The sequence below is a fragment of the Pipra filicauda genome, unplaced genomic scaffold (assembly GCF_003945595.2).
Source record: "Pipra filicauda isolate LSUMZ 115617 unplaced genomic scaffold, ASM394559v2 scaffold259_size1095435_pilon, whole genome shotgun sequence".
Taxonomy (NCBI): domain Eukaryota; kingdom Metazoa; phylum Chordata; class Aves; order Passeriformes; family Pipridae; genus Pipra; species Pipra filicauda.
Window position 1 is genome coordinate 64,746 of NW_024104375.1, and position 14,015 is coordinate 78,760.

At 42.1% G+C, this 14,015-nt stretch overlaps 1 protein-coding gene across 3 annotated transcripts in view; it reads left to right on the forward strand.

Annotated features, from left to right (window-relative positions):
* Positions 1-14,015, forward strand: part of CABLES1 (Cdk5 and Abl enzyme substrate 1) — a 74,302-nt gene that overhangs the window by 45,606 nt on the left and 14,681 nt on the right. For all 3 annotated transcript variants that reach the window (XM_027715857.2, XM_039382129.1, XM_039382130.1), the window contains 3 exons: positions 10,689-10,788; positions 12,288-12,444; positions 13,236-13,339. In XM_027715857.2, coding sequence (XP_027571658.1) covers positions 10,689-10,788; positions 12,288-12,444; positions 13,236-13,339 — 361 coding nt within the window. The remainder of the gene's footprint in view (positions 1-10,688; positions 10,789-12,287; positions 12,445-13,235; positions 13,340-14,015) is intronic.

Genomic DNA, 14,015 nt, shown 5'->3' on the forward strand with positions numbered 1-14,015 from the left:
ATAACAGACGACAGCATGATGAAGGATAATGCTTTTAGATATCCGTTCTGAGAAGAGTTAAATGCACTTAGGTGTGTTTGCCTTGTGGAACATTACCAGGTTAAAACTACTGCTTTCAGTCCCCAGTTTATTTATATGTGTTGTGGTATCTGGGATTATTAAGCTGGAGAAAACTACCCTCCTGAAACTGATGTTCTTGAAAAATGCACTGTTTTTATTGTTTCTTCTGACTTCACTCATCTTTGACAAAACAAATACTCTAGACAGCACAACTTCAATAAGTCATCTTAGCTTTCTCATTCTCCCCTGCAAACATGGTGCTACTGTATCTGTATTTCCAGAACTATGAAGAAACATTTGGATTTAAACAGAATACCTTTTTGTTGTACTTTTATCCATTGTTCAGATCATTCAGTCAGTGAAAACAGATTATTTTGGACATAATACTGTACAGGTTCATAGCTGGTATAAACAATGTCCGTGCAGCTGCCTCGCATCCCTTGACATGCTGAGACACTATACCTCTGATAGAAAAGTTTCTTCAGAATGAAGTAGTTCTCCAAAGACTTGAGAAAGCTTTTCACTCTTCCACTGAAACTACAGAAGTGGAAGAAACTGGATTTGGCTGGAGGATGTTGCCTGGCAGGCTCTGACAACCAGCTGGGTACCTTCAGAGGTGCAGTGCAAGGCTGGGAAAGGCAGTGCTGGTGGGCAGCAGCTCAGTGCCCCCAGGACAAGGGAATGAAGTGTGTCTACCATGGCCACGTTCCAGAGAGCTGAGAAGTCCTTGTAGTTGGGGCTGACTCAGTGACTGCAGGGCACAGAATTTGTGGAAAATAATCAGCTGATATACTGAGGTGGGTTTGAAAGACCCAAAAATGATCTAGAGTCAAATTTATCCAATGTATAAAAACTGAATTTGGCTCATACTTTTCAGTCATCTATTTAGTTCTGGAGAAAGATTTGTCACAAGCTGCTTGTGCATCAGTATTTCAAAGCAAAGGGAGATTATTTTTAATGCACAAAGGAAGGAAGTACCTTTGTAAGGGGGTTGACTTGGCCTGCTGTCTCTTGCAGTAAATTTTTTCCCTTAATTAAATTGTGATGACACATCAGGCAAATTCTTGACAGACTGGCAGATTTGCTCATTGTTCTTGAGTATACTGTCATTCATTTATGGTCATTGCCCCGTGGAAATTGCCTCTTTATTGAAAACTGAATATATTTTGAAATGCTGATGACTGGTTATACCTTCTAAATAATAGCAGTAATGAGGCCAGCTGCAAAACTAAATATTATTTCAGCATGTCGTGTCTTGTACCATGCTCGCGCAGCAAGAAGGGCATGGGCCGAGAAGGTAGCAAGTGCCAGTACACAACAATCCAGCCTTGTTTCCTTTGCTAAAAAGCCAAGATTTAAAAAAAAAGCCCTCTGTCTTTCTTCCAGAGCATCAGAGGAAGAGAGAAACAATTCAGTGGCACCTCCTCCCAGGAACAGCTGGAGCAAAGAACAGATGAGGCAGTATAGCATAAACTGTAGCCACTCTGTTCAGGTTGCACAGTGCTTGCTTACTTCATTGCACATTTTGGATGTGGAGGAGGAGGAGGGAGAGACATCGGATGCTCTTTTGAAGTACTGTAGTGACAGCATCCTTTAGCTTTGCTTTCTCTGAATCTTTGGATTGCTGATGTCTGTCCCCGGGCAAGATGTCCCAACTGGTTTATATTCTGCAAACATTACTGAATAGTTAACAAAAAGAAACAGATCATTACAGGGAACCATGGGCACATCTGAAATTTGACTGGAGAAATCATGGCAGGAGTGGGACAGTAGGATGGATGAGCAGGCAGGAAGAACTGTTCCATGTGAGGAGGAGCACACAGTGGAGCTGCTGCTGCTTCTCCACCTCTGCTCTGACTCACAGGCGCTACGGCCAGTGAGGAAATCAGCAGGCACAGCTGTGTTTTGTGGAGGCTGCCAGCTCCTGTTGCACTGTAGTCAGTGCAGAAGAGCTGTACTCTATCAATGCTGGCAGATAACTGCAGGAACAGATCCATTATAAAAACCTGTGTGAAAAACAATTCCTGAAGTCACATCTGAACTCTATGTACTTGCCCAGGGTGGATGGGGCAGCATCACCCCTCACCAATGAGGTGCAAGCAGTGTACTCTAGACTGTGTCCCTCACTTGCCCACCCTCCATGAGAGGTCAAACTACAACAGCAAGAACCCTTCTCAAATCTCCAAATCGTGTTTTTAAGTGGTTGTACTAATACAAATGGAGGTCTGAGGATTGCAGGGAGGAGAGCCATAGAAGTATACACAAGAGGATGAAGTTTGAGGTGTCCCTTGGAATACATTTCCCAAATCTGCCTCCCCAGCAGCTGGGCAGCTGCCAGCTCACTGGAGTGAAGCTGACAGGAGGCTTTTGAAGGGAGGCATACTCGGAGCAGCATAGAGGCTGCTGCTGCTGAATGACAGGTTTTTCTCCCTGAAGTTTCAGAAGGCCAATCTGATGGTACTTGCTGAGGCTCAGAAGGAAGGACACCATGTGCTGGGGGAATTACTTTCTTTAGTCTTCTCTGTTATAATGAAGAGAAGTAAAATGTATAAAGCAGAGACTGCTATGGGGAGACAAAAAAGTCATGTACAGATCTAATAACTAGAATTTTCTGTCCTCAAAATTTTGTCCCTATCTTGAGTCTGATGGAAACCTAATGTTTTAGCTTCAAGTGCTTTTATATAAGGGAAAGGGGGAGAACCAAAACTAAATTGATAGAGGTTTTGAGATGGATTATCTCTTGCTGGAGTCACTGAGAAGCAAGTACTTTTGTGGATCTGGGACATAAATTCTCTCCAGATCTGACGACATTAAGATTGTCAGCATCTTTGCTAGTGACATGAATGCAGGCACAGTTTTACCTGTTTTCATGGCCAAGAGCAGGGGAATGGAGTGGACCAGAGCTTGCTTTTCTAGACCAGCAGAGTAGCTGTGAGAGCAGACATAGCCAGGTGAAAGCAATGTGAGGAAAGCTACACTGCAAGTCAGGAGCTGAAGGAGGTGCTGAGCATCTTACCTGCTGGCATCCCTTGGTCCCCAGCATCTCTTGGTGTTACAGCCCAAAGTCATCAAACCCTACACAGGGTTTATTGGTGGCTAAGAGGAGTGATGTAATGATGCAGGTTGTCCTGCACCTGTGAGAGCACTTGTAACAGTGTTATTACCTCTGTTCTTAAATTAAGAAATACACACAGAGAAATTATCATTATAGGCTGATCTGCAGAGGCAGGTAGCACCTACAGGATCCAGTAACACAGAAAATGTTGTCTGAATGTTTGGCTTTGATGATGTCTTTATGACATACAAAGCCACTGTGTGATGCACAGGTTAGAGGCAAGGCAGTTCAAGTGCTAATGCTCGTACTGCAGGTTTGGTTTGTGCTGTTGCTATTCCTTTTTTCAATGTATTGGAAACCTTCATGGCTAAAGGGTATTCACGATATGAATTTTTATGCTGAACAAAAATCTTGGTAACCTGTGCAGCAAGCATGCTGTTACCACACAGAGATTTTTGCAGTAACGTTTACGAACAAAACACGTGTATGAGGAGATGCAGCAGTGACTACTGAACATGTTTTTACCATTGTGGAGAGATACTTGTACTTTAAAAAAATTGTTTCTCCTCTCCTTTTTCACCGTTCACCGATGTTATACAATGGATCATGTTGACACCCCAATATTCTTTAGTAATACTTGCAAATTTGAAGAATCATATGTAATGTTATGCTAATACTATTCTTCAAGTTCTTCTTTCTTCTTTAAATATAATATTGCAGAAGATGAAAGAGCTACTTTATGAAGGGTATTGAAACCAGATTTCTGGCTCAGCATCCATTTCATATCTTCCTTGCTGCAGATGAGAATTAACCCCCATCTAGTTCTGCAGATGGGCAGAAAATTGGAGGTAGTGGCCTCCCATTTTTATCAGAGGTACACCTTGTGTGTGTGCTGTGGCACACACCTCCTTTGTCAGAGGTTGGTTGTCACAGTGGAAGCTCACAGCAAGTGGAGTTGAGCCTTGATACTGTTCCTCTTCCATGACAGGGGAAGATGCCTCAGGTCAACAGCAAGTAGCTGCCCCATCACACACACACTCAGCACAGGCACATACACCCGCATGCTGACCTGCTTGGGGCCCTCAGAGGGGATTTGTGTCACGGCAAACCAAAGAGTGAAGCCATTTGCCGATGGATTAAACAAGACTTGAAGGAATTATTCACTTGGAAATGGGCTCCAGATGGTTTGAGGTGAATTGGATTTCAGCCCTTTGAGACAGGAGCTGGGGATCAGACACAGCAGATATTAGCCTTTTAGCCATTAGGCAGGTCATGCTCCGGGCACTCAAGTCCCTAAAGAGGAACTGTTATGGCCAGACTCTCCAGGAAGGTGTCTGCAGGTTTCTGCCCACCCCACTCCCCAGCATGGTCTGTGCAAGGGCACTCACACAAGGACACTCGCACAAGGACTCACTGTGTGACCCCAGCCAGAATGGAGAAGGACCAGGTTCAGCTTTGCCTCCAGATATATATCCTGGACAGGGAAGAAGGGAACCCATTCTCCATTACTTGCCTCATCTTGAAGCTTCTCTAGGCACCACTTCTCCATCAACTTCCAAGGAGATGGTACAAGTCTGGCAATTCTCACAGATGTTGTCAGAATTGCTGCCTGTTGCCTGCAGGACATGGTGGCCTGCAAAAATGCTCTGCATATGCTTGCAGCCAAGTGAGAACAGTCCAATTCTCATTAGCATTTTAAGGTGCCTATACAATTTCAAAAAAAAAAGGTGATAGAAATGTCACTGTCAGAGGTGTTTTATCAAGGAGGAAGAAGGTACCGAGTTGTCTTTCCTCTCCAAGAATGTCAATGGCAAAAGCATTCACAGATTGAAATCGTACCTATTCTGTTGATATTTTTTGTGATGTAAGAACCTTTTAAGAGCTTCCACGTTCCTGTGAAGTCCTGTCCAGAAGATGAATCTGGAGGACCTGGGGGGGAGGAGGAGAGCTGGTGGTGTCACCGAAATGCAACCTTGCAGCATGGTTAGTCTTACATTGGACTCTCAGCCGCCAGGCTCACAGTGACTGACTGATGGCAGGGCTGGAGGTGGGGAGCTACAGGATGGAAAACTCAGAGCATCAGATAGTGCACATCCTTATAAAAATGACCAATTCACCTCATCTTTTATTCTTCATGGCATTGAATTCATTAAGGAGTTAGAAACGTATCTGCAGCAGGCATAGCTGCTGAATATTGCTGCCTTGACAAAAATATAGGTATTCATCTGACGAAACTTGCCTCCAGCTATGGGAAATAATGCAGTATGAGTAATCAGATGGATTGAAGCCCAGGAAGCAGACCATTCTTCTGAAGGAAAGTAGCAAGTCGTTAGATAGAAGGAATTTGTGTCCTTCTCAAAAATGCTACCAACTAGCTTCATCTAGTTTCTAAATATAAGTCACTGCTGAATTTAACTTTGAATTTAACTGAGTGCTGGCCAGAACAATAATGAGTTCAATGATGCCAGGAGTGAGAGGTTTTCAATACTGTCACTTCAGATAACATCTAACCACAATGATCAGTTAGTTCCTAGACCTGGCATTTCCAACAGCCTTCTTTACCTAAACTGTGCAACCTTTGTTCATCTTTAGTGTTAAACTGGGTATGAAGGTCGTATGCAAAATGAGGCAAAAAAAAGAAACATTTAGGTGAGGTTGTCTTGCACCCCTGACACACCCCTGCCATCAGCTATTTGACGGGTCAATGAGTGTGGAAAACAGGGCAATATTTACAGGAGAAATCAGAGCATCTAAATTGCCATATGGATAGTAACAATAAGCAGACAGCAGACAGACATACTCTGTTATGTCCTTCAGATTTGTTACCAAGTTCCTTGCTGTTCTTCCCCAACAGATTTTGTATGTGAGGCAGTTTTGATTAAGTCATCAATCTTTAGTTCTTTTCCTGAGCATTTATCATTCTCTAGTCCTATCATTCTTTTAACCTTCTCACGAATTGAACAAAAAAAGAAAACCAAGCATGTATTAGCTTTACAGAAAGACACAGAAATCTGAGGGCTTTTTTCCCTCAATGGGACATTTCAAAACTAATCATCTCATGTATGAATTTTATAGAGCCACCATTGCTCATTCTTTTGAATTTCCCTGTTCCCTTTAATTGAAGTTAATCAATGAATCTTCCTAATACTTTTACTCTGTGTTGGGCGAAACATCAGGAAAAGAGGTGTGCTGACATCTAAATATCTTTGGAGAGAAAAAAAGGAAACTGGCCCATTATGGCCATCTTTCCTGGAACTTTTCTACACCCCATCCCCCTCTAAATTGCAGCTGGAGTTGTTCTGGCAACACTAATGGCATTAGACTCTGAAAGCTCTTGATCAATTATAGCAGGCAGTTTCAGGCAGTGGGAAATCTGCTGCTGGTTAGACTGGCAGTGCATCTTTTCCAGAGCTGTCATTTCCCTTGTCCTTGTAAACAGAGATGGTAAGTAGAAATTATTTACAGTGACGGATGAGAACAGCATCTTTTCTTGGTGTCTCCTGAACTGCTTTTGCTTTTAGAATAAATCTTAAGAGTCAGGAATCACTAAGCATAAAATATAGGTACAGAAGGCTGACATCTCTAAATAACAATTATCAGATTCCTTTTTTCAGTAAGCAGAAGGCTTTTTCATGTATCTAGAAATCTATTTAATATTTCATGGACTCCTAAATTATTCATGGGTTAGAGTGCTCAACTGTTACTGTCATTTAAAGAGCAAGTGCCCAGCAGGAGTCTTGCATGGGACTTTGTAGATCATGTCAAAGCATAACATTTGGTTCATAAAAGAAATGTTATACTTCCAAAGGTAACAGCATCCAATTTATATTCTGTTAATCCTGGCCTGGCTAATAAAAGTCATGATGAGATTTCTTGTTTTGATCCTTATCTATTTGCTCAGTAAAACTTTTCACCATCCGACAACAAATCTGGGATCCCAAGTCACCTGGTGTTCTTCCAAGAAAATCTTTGAACTCTGTTAGAGTGAGAAACTTTTCGTTTTTTCCTTTTTAAGGAAAGTACCCAGTCTGACCAGTTATGAGACTCTACGTCAGTCACATTACCAAGTCCAGAGACTTTAATTTCTGGGACTGAAGCCCCTTCACAACGGGCAGCTCCAGTGAGCCGACAGGTGTCCCACTTCACTCCCTAAACTCACCACATGCACACTCAGTCAGACCACAGTTCCCTACCGGTTCAACCCCAGATTTCCCTTAGCAGAGCCCGAGATGTCTCGTTCCATAAAGCCATTTACTCATGGCTCAGTAACACAGAAACAGCTCAAGCTGGTGCCACCGAGGAGCACCCCCAGCAAAGGAACTTCAGAGTCTCCCTGAGCAAAAGTCTCGCTCTACCTCCTCTTCGGCTCCTTCCCCCTTCTCTGTGTCCATCCACCTCGCTGTCTTCATCTCCTTTGTTATCCAAAAGGTCGGCAGTTCCCGGCTCCTGCTGTGTCTCTCAGTGTCCACGCACTTACCTGGCATCACCCATCTTCATGCCCTTTGTTGTCACAAAGGTTGGCTGTTCATGGCCTCTTGTCTTGGGCTCCCATGTGGAGTCAGTCTGCATTTCAATCTGCATCTCAATCTCAGCTACCTGGACCAACATTCTGCAGTCCTGAATAACTAAAATAATATACTTAATTTCAAGTGTAATTTATAACACTCCTCAGCTTTCTGGAAATGGTATGCACGAAGAGAATATCTAGAGCTTGACATTGATGTAAATCAGAGTAAATCCCTAAACTTTGACAGCAACTGGGATCTAGTTTTTTGCCTCCTAAAGAAACGGTATCCCCAATCCTCTCATTTCCTCAAGCTTTCCCTGCTCAAAGTGAAGGTAGTAAAAGTTCCCATGATTTATTTTTGCTTTTCTGTGTCTGCTTGAATCCCTTGAAAAGTTTGTTAAAAAGCACTTTTGGAAATAAAACAGGAAAATCAAAACTGAGGAAGAGGAGGAAGGAAGTTTTCTTCCCTTTAAAACCTCTTTGGCAAGGACCATCTTTCCTACTCTACATTTTCTAAGCACCATTTACTCCTGTATTTTGGTTTGTGCAATTCCTCAGTCCCATCAGTAATCTAAATAACTTAAACACAGTGAAAGTTTGGCTGGTTTTTATACAAAGTGCCTGTCTTCCGTATGCTCCTCCCTTTCGGGGCCCCTCGGCTGTGGTGCCATGCGAGTGCATGTGTCCTGAAGAACTTGGTGGCAGTGTTTGGCCACGCTGGTGCGGTGGCTGTACCCAAACAACCATCCCAACTCATCCCTAGGCATGACTTGCCATTTGGAGAGGGCTAGGTGAAGTCATCCCCCAGGTCTTTCCTAGCTGTTGCTCTTGGGACGTTGGGGGTGTGGGGAGGAAGCAGTTGTGCTGGAGCTCTACCCAACAGCAGGGTGGCAACCCTGGGGCTTGCTCTCCCAGCAAGAGCTTTGCTGAGGGGTCCGTGAACTCTTTTGTCTTTAATAGGAGGGAGAAAATCAAGGCCTGACCTGCAAAAACTTGGCTAGCTTGCTGTTGATCACATGATAGGGAACTCAAAAAGGATACAGTAAAATAGCATAGGAATTCCATATTAGATGTTCACCGAGGTCTTTTATGAGTGAGAGGAAGATGTGTATAAGCCAGGATGAGCCTTTCCATTTTCATGCTCATAAGAAACTGCACATTGTTTGGTGCTGATTTTCCTCAGGAGAGGAAGTTTAATTCTCTGTTTTATGGACACATTTCTCTCCAAAGAGTAATATTTTATTACTCCATTTTATAACACAAGCAATCATACACTACCTAGAACTATAGAGTATATGTGGAGGAGGGGAAGACCCCAAGTAACCTTTGCAAAACACCTAGGATGAGGGAGAATGACTGCAGTGTTGTTCACAGGGTCCTGAAAGGAGAGTCTTCTTTAGAAACATCAGAAGTATACCGAAATGGAGGCATTAGTGTCCATCTATCTTCAGGTGATGTTGAGGAATGATCCCCATGTGTGCTCGCACATGTCAGCTGACCCTGCTCCTTGCTTCCAGAGCATTGATTTCTTTTCAGTCCCCAGAACTGCTCTTTAATTTTTAAAGCTGTTGTGCTGACTCTTCAAAGGTTGATGGATTTCCATTTGATGAATTACAAAGTTATCTATAAATGCATGGAAAAATTTCTCTGTGACTTGTTTTCAAAGTTGTAACAGCATTATTTCTTGCTCTGTGTCTGTAAGGTCTTGAACGGAAGGAAACTAAACTGTTCTGCTTTCAGGTTATTCAGATACTTGTTTTCATTTTTGGGTTCAGGGGCTTCTTCAGGTTGTGCATTTGTTTCACAGATAACACCTGCTGAAATAGTTACTATTTGGCATTTATCTCTATGAGAAATAGTTCTCTTAAGCACTTTCTGAGCAGGAACGGAGAGGCTAATACCATGACTCTCACAGAGGGTTATTTTTATATAATTATTTGTCCAGCCCCTCAGTAACATGATATCAGGAAACGAGAATGATAATATGACACTATGCTAAGTGAACTCTAATGAAGAAACTGTGTTGGGATTAGTAATTTGATAGTCTTTTCCTTTGTTCCTGAAGCATGTTTTCCAGCACACAGACGTGTTGGATTTTTCCAGCAGTAGGGTACGTGGTTTACTGGGGACTCAGGATTGCCATGTTTCAGAGAAATAAAATGTGTGGTAGGTTGGAAAGACAAGGAAAGACGGTGTGCAGAGACACAGCAGGAGATAGCCCAGCCCTGCAACTGGATGAAGAGCCTGCAGGGTTTCTCCCTGCCTCAGCTCTCCCGCACAGATTTTTAAGCACATAGTTGGACCTCAGCGGAAATCAGCCAGGAAAATATTGCAAGATAAATAGTCTGGAGTTGTACGCAGCTGCCATTTGTGGAGCACAAATTTGCTCAGTCTTTTTTACCTCAGCTCGCATTTTAATCATGAGACTAAAGCATGGGATACAGCCTGCTTGTCTCAGGGGTCTCATTTATGTTCAAGTGTAAGATGCTGGGTGGGTTCGTCCCTTCAAAGTAGATCCCCAAGTTTCCATTCCAGGGTGATGGAAAAGCGGGTTTCTCCTGACGGCCTCCACCAGGAGGACTTTGGGCACTCTCCTGTGCTTGGAGGAGCAGGAATCCCTCCCGGAGGCTTTCATGGAGGCTTTCACAGGAAATTACCTTTGTCTCGTGTAGGGGAGCGAGGTATGTGGTCTGGGAGCATCTGTCTGCTGGTTACATGGCAGTTAAATGTTTAGTTAAATGTTCAAGCTGAATTGTTGTATCTCACTTGAAGTGTTTATGACTTCCAGTTCCTTCCCAGTGACAGGTTCTGTCAGAGGTGCCTAATGATGGGGAACCTTGCTCTGCACCATAGGTGGGGTATGAGCTGCAACCTAGAACAAAGTGGGGGTTTTCTCTATAATATGTTTTAGACAACACAGGTGCTTTTAATAGGAAAAGTTGTCTGGTCTGTGCTTTGCATTGGCGTGTTTGGATTAATGCTGCACCTTATTTCAGCACTGGGTAGTGGAAGGTGAACCAGGCGTGTGTATTAAGAGGTATTTCTGTTCTTGTTTCTGTTTCCCAGGGATATGAAGCTGGATGGTGGACGCCAGTGCCATTCTACTGGAGTGTGTCTGAAAGAGATAATTGGTCTTGAAGGTGTGGAGCTTGGAGCAGATGGGAAGGTGGGGATGCTTCAGTTCCTACTCCCTTTAATTTTATGTTATAAGGGAAAAAATGGCTTAACTAATAATGAGCAGAAATATAAATTATAACTAGCAGTGTAACACAGTAGTTAAAGTGCAGTATGTGCAACTGTAAATAAGCTTAGCAAAAATTCATGAGGACTGCCAAGCTGTCAATGCAAACAACTCTGCATCCTTGAAGAAATTTGCCTCTGGCAACATCTAAATCTCCAAAGCATTACTGAACTACACAGTTTTCCCCTGGCTCTAGCAGGAGGTATCACTGCGAAGTATATTGTCAGGAGTTTGAAAATAATTTCTGGTAAGAGTTGTAAGCTGTAATTCTGTTTGCTTTCAATTGTATTTAATAAAATTTTGCTTAACAATATGTTTTTCCAAAGAGCAGGGAAATAGTAGCACAAATCTGATGAGTCTTTCAAAATCCAAGAGTTCATTCACTTGAATAGAATAAGCAATTATGAATCTTTAGGGAAGTGATCCATTTTAAAGAAATATGTAGTGGAGAGACAGTTTTAATCATAAAAGAAAACATTTCTTGCTGAAAGCCTGATTTACTGTCTACAGTTCAGTTTACCCAGTCTGCTGTCATATATGCATTTAAAGGTCCTAGGTCAATGCTGCTACACATGGTGTGCTCACCTAACCAGGTGTCAGGCCAGACCACAGGCTGTAAATTCTTGAGGGCAATCTGTCTGCTTATAAATAAATGAAAGCTCACGTTTTATTTGATACCTGTTCTGACCTCCTCATAAACCAGTCTAGAGTCTGAGACTCATTTTTTTTCTTCAATACAATGTTATTTTTGGAAAATAAGCGGACAAGAAGCAAGGCATAGCCTATTCCTGGCCACGGGTACAAGCAGAGAATCAGTGCACTCTAAAAATAATTTTGTCACAAGTCACTCATTCATGCTTAGTCCATGTTTGGGGGTAGTAAATGATCTCCTACAACCATTACTGTGAACTGGAGCTCACTCGTTACACCGATAAGATTCTACCAGATGAAGTCCTAAAGAAGAAAAATAGCAGAGAAAGTGCTTAAGTTAACAACCTTCAAGTGGTCTGCCTCAGGCATCTGTGTGCTGAAGGACCCATATAGATGATGATAGTTAGTAAAGAAGCTGCTGAAATCTGCTACAGAGAAGGCCCACTGAAAAAAACCTGACCAAATTGACATATTTTTAAATCTGACCCTTGAGTAGGATTTTGTAAATCCAGTGTATTAGAGGTTGTGTGTGTGTGTGTTTGTTTTGCTGAAGAATTAATGCCTTTGCAAAAGCATTTTTTTGCATGGATAAACTGACTGCACTGAAGCAAATGTAGGTGACTGGTGTTTATTCATCTGTGCCTAACTACTAAATCCAGAAAATCCTCCATTAATTTGGCTTCTCTTTCTTCCAATTGGAATGCACCAAAGGCATCCCACTGCGGCCGAGCTGGGCTGAAAGTAACTGTCTGTCCGTTCTGACTCTTTTTTAGACGGTTTCTTATACACAGTTCCTATTTCCCACCAATGCTCTGGGAACTCGGAGAAACACGATAGATTCCACCTCATCTTTCTCCCAATTTCGCAATGCAAGCCATCGTAGCCTTTCTTTGGCAAGAGCTAACAGCACCCAGGGGAGCATCGATGCAGGTAACTTCTCAAGAAACTTGTTTTAATATCTGTGGGTACACTGATGATAGGCAGTTATTGTGAAGGATGGGCACGTGTCTTAGTACCAGTTTTAGCTTAAATTAAGCAAAATATAGTCTCATGTTGTGGGTGGAACACAGTTCATTCCGTATTTGTTTAGCAAAGCTTGCTTATGGGTGATGGAAGGTTAAGTAAACAAGCGTGTTGGTCGTATTGACAGCTCCTGATGGCACTCAGTGTGCCTCCTCCTGTCATCACCATCGTTTGTTCCTCCCGCATCAGGCTTATTGTTACCTTCCTTTGCTATGGAAAATTTACAGTGGCAACACAGTAGTCATAAGCTGAAGGTGTAAATTCCACTTGTGACCTTTATTAGGCTGGAATGGGTTGTGTTTACAAAACTGGACACAAAACATAAGCCAAAGCACTATATGCTTAAGATATTTTGGCATGATAAATGAAACAAATCAAGACATTTGCATAAACAGATGAAAACTTGTTGCCAGGAATAAAAGTCATTGTGGAGCTTTATATAATTTTGCAGTTCTCTAAGCCCTAAGTTCACATTTACCAGGTAATTCAAAAGCTGCACGCCCTCTACATCTTTGCAAATCACATTAGTATAGAAATATTTAGAGTTTTCAGAATTTAGAGCAGTTTTTCATCTCTGTCAAAAATCTTGAACAAAGACAGTATTGTGCAATATCTGTAAACTTGTTTACCACTTCTGTTAAGTCTAGAGATTTCTTGATGTAATGAATTCCTTTCTTATGTTTACTGTTGTTTTATAGGTAGTGACCTGGGAGACTTTGTTGAATATGACCCAAATCTTTTAGATGATCCCCAATGGCCATGTGGCAAACATAAGCGGGTTTTAATATTTCCTTCCTATATGGTAAGTGATTTAGTGTAGCTCAGATAAATTTTGGTAACAAAACTTTGAAGGTTGAGGTTGCATTCGGCTGTATTTTAAGAAGGTTATTATTATTTTTAATCTAGTAATAACAGCTGTTTGGAATGCTTTGTTCTAAATGACAGTTACTTACCAGGACATGTTAAAACAAACTCGTGGAGGTATTACAAAAGTAAATGCTTTTATTACCACTGTATTTCATAAACGCTTTAGATGAAAGGCTTGTTCAAACAATGCGTTCATTCTCTCGCATTCAGAGGAACATTTATACTTCCTCGAATTGGCTTCTATTACAAAATAGGAGGATGCCCATTGGGGTTTCTCTGAAGTCATGAAGCTGCGCTGTGTTTTGATGCTTATCATTCACTCCTCCGAACAGCTTTTTTTCCCAGGTATTAATTTCACCATGGGATAGTCCTTCCTTTAATTCCAGCAATTACGAGTAGAGCCTGTATATTTCTCACTATATGCAAACCCTTAACGATACAGACACATAACTGTTCCTTGCTCTATGCTCTAACTCAGTGTTTTCTGTGGCGAGACACTTCTGTAGCCTTTTCTTGGTTGCATCACACCTGTAGACTTCAGTGTGCTATTTTGGCAGGACTGCTGCAAGATGCAGTGCAGTCATACACATGCGAGCATGTATCTGTCTGGA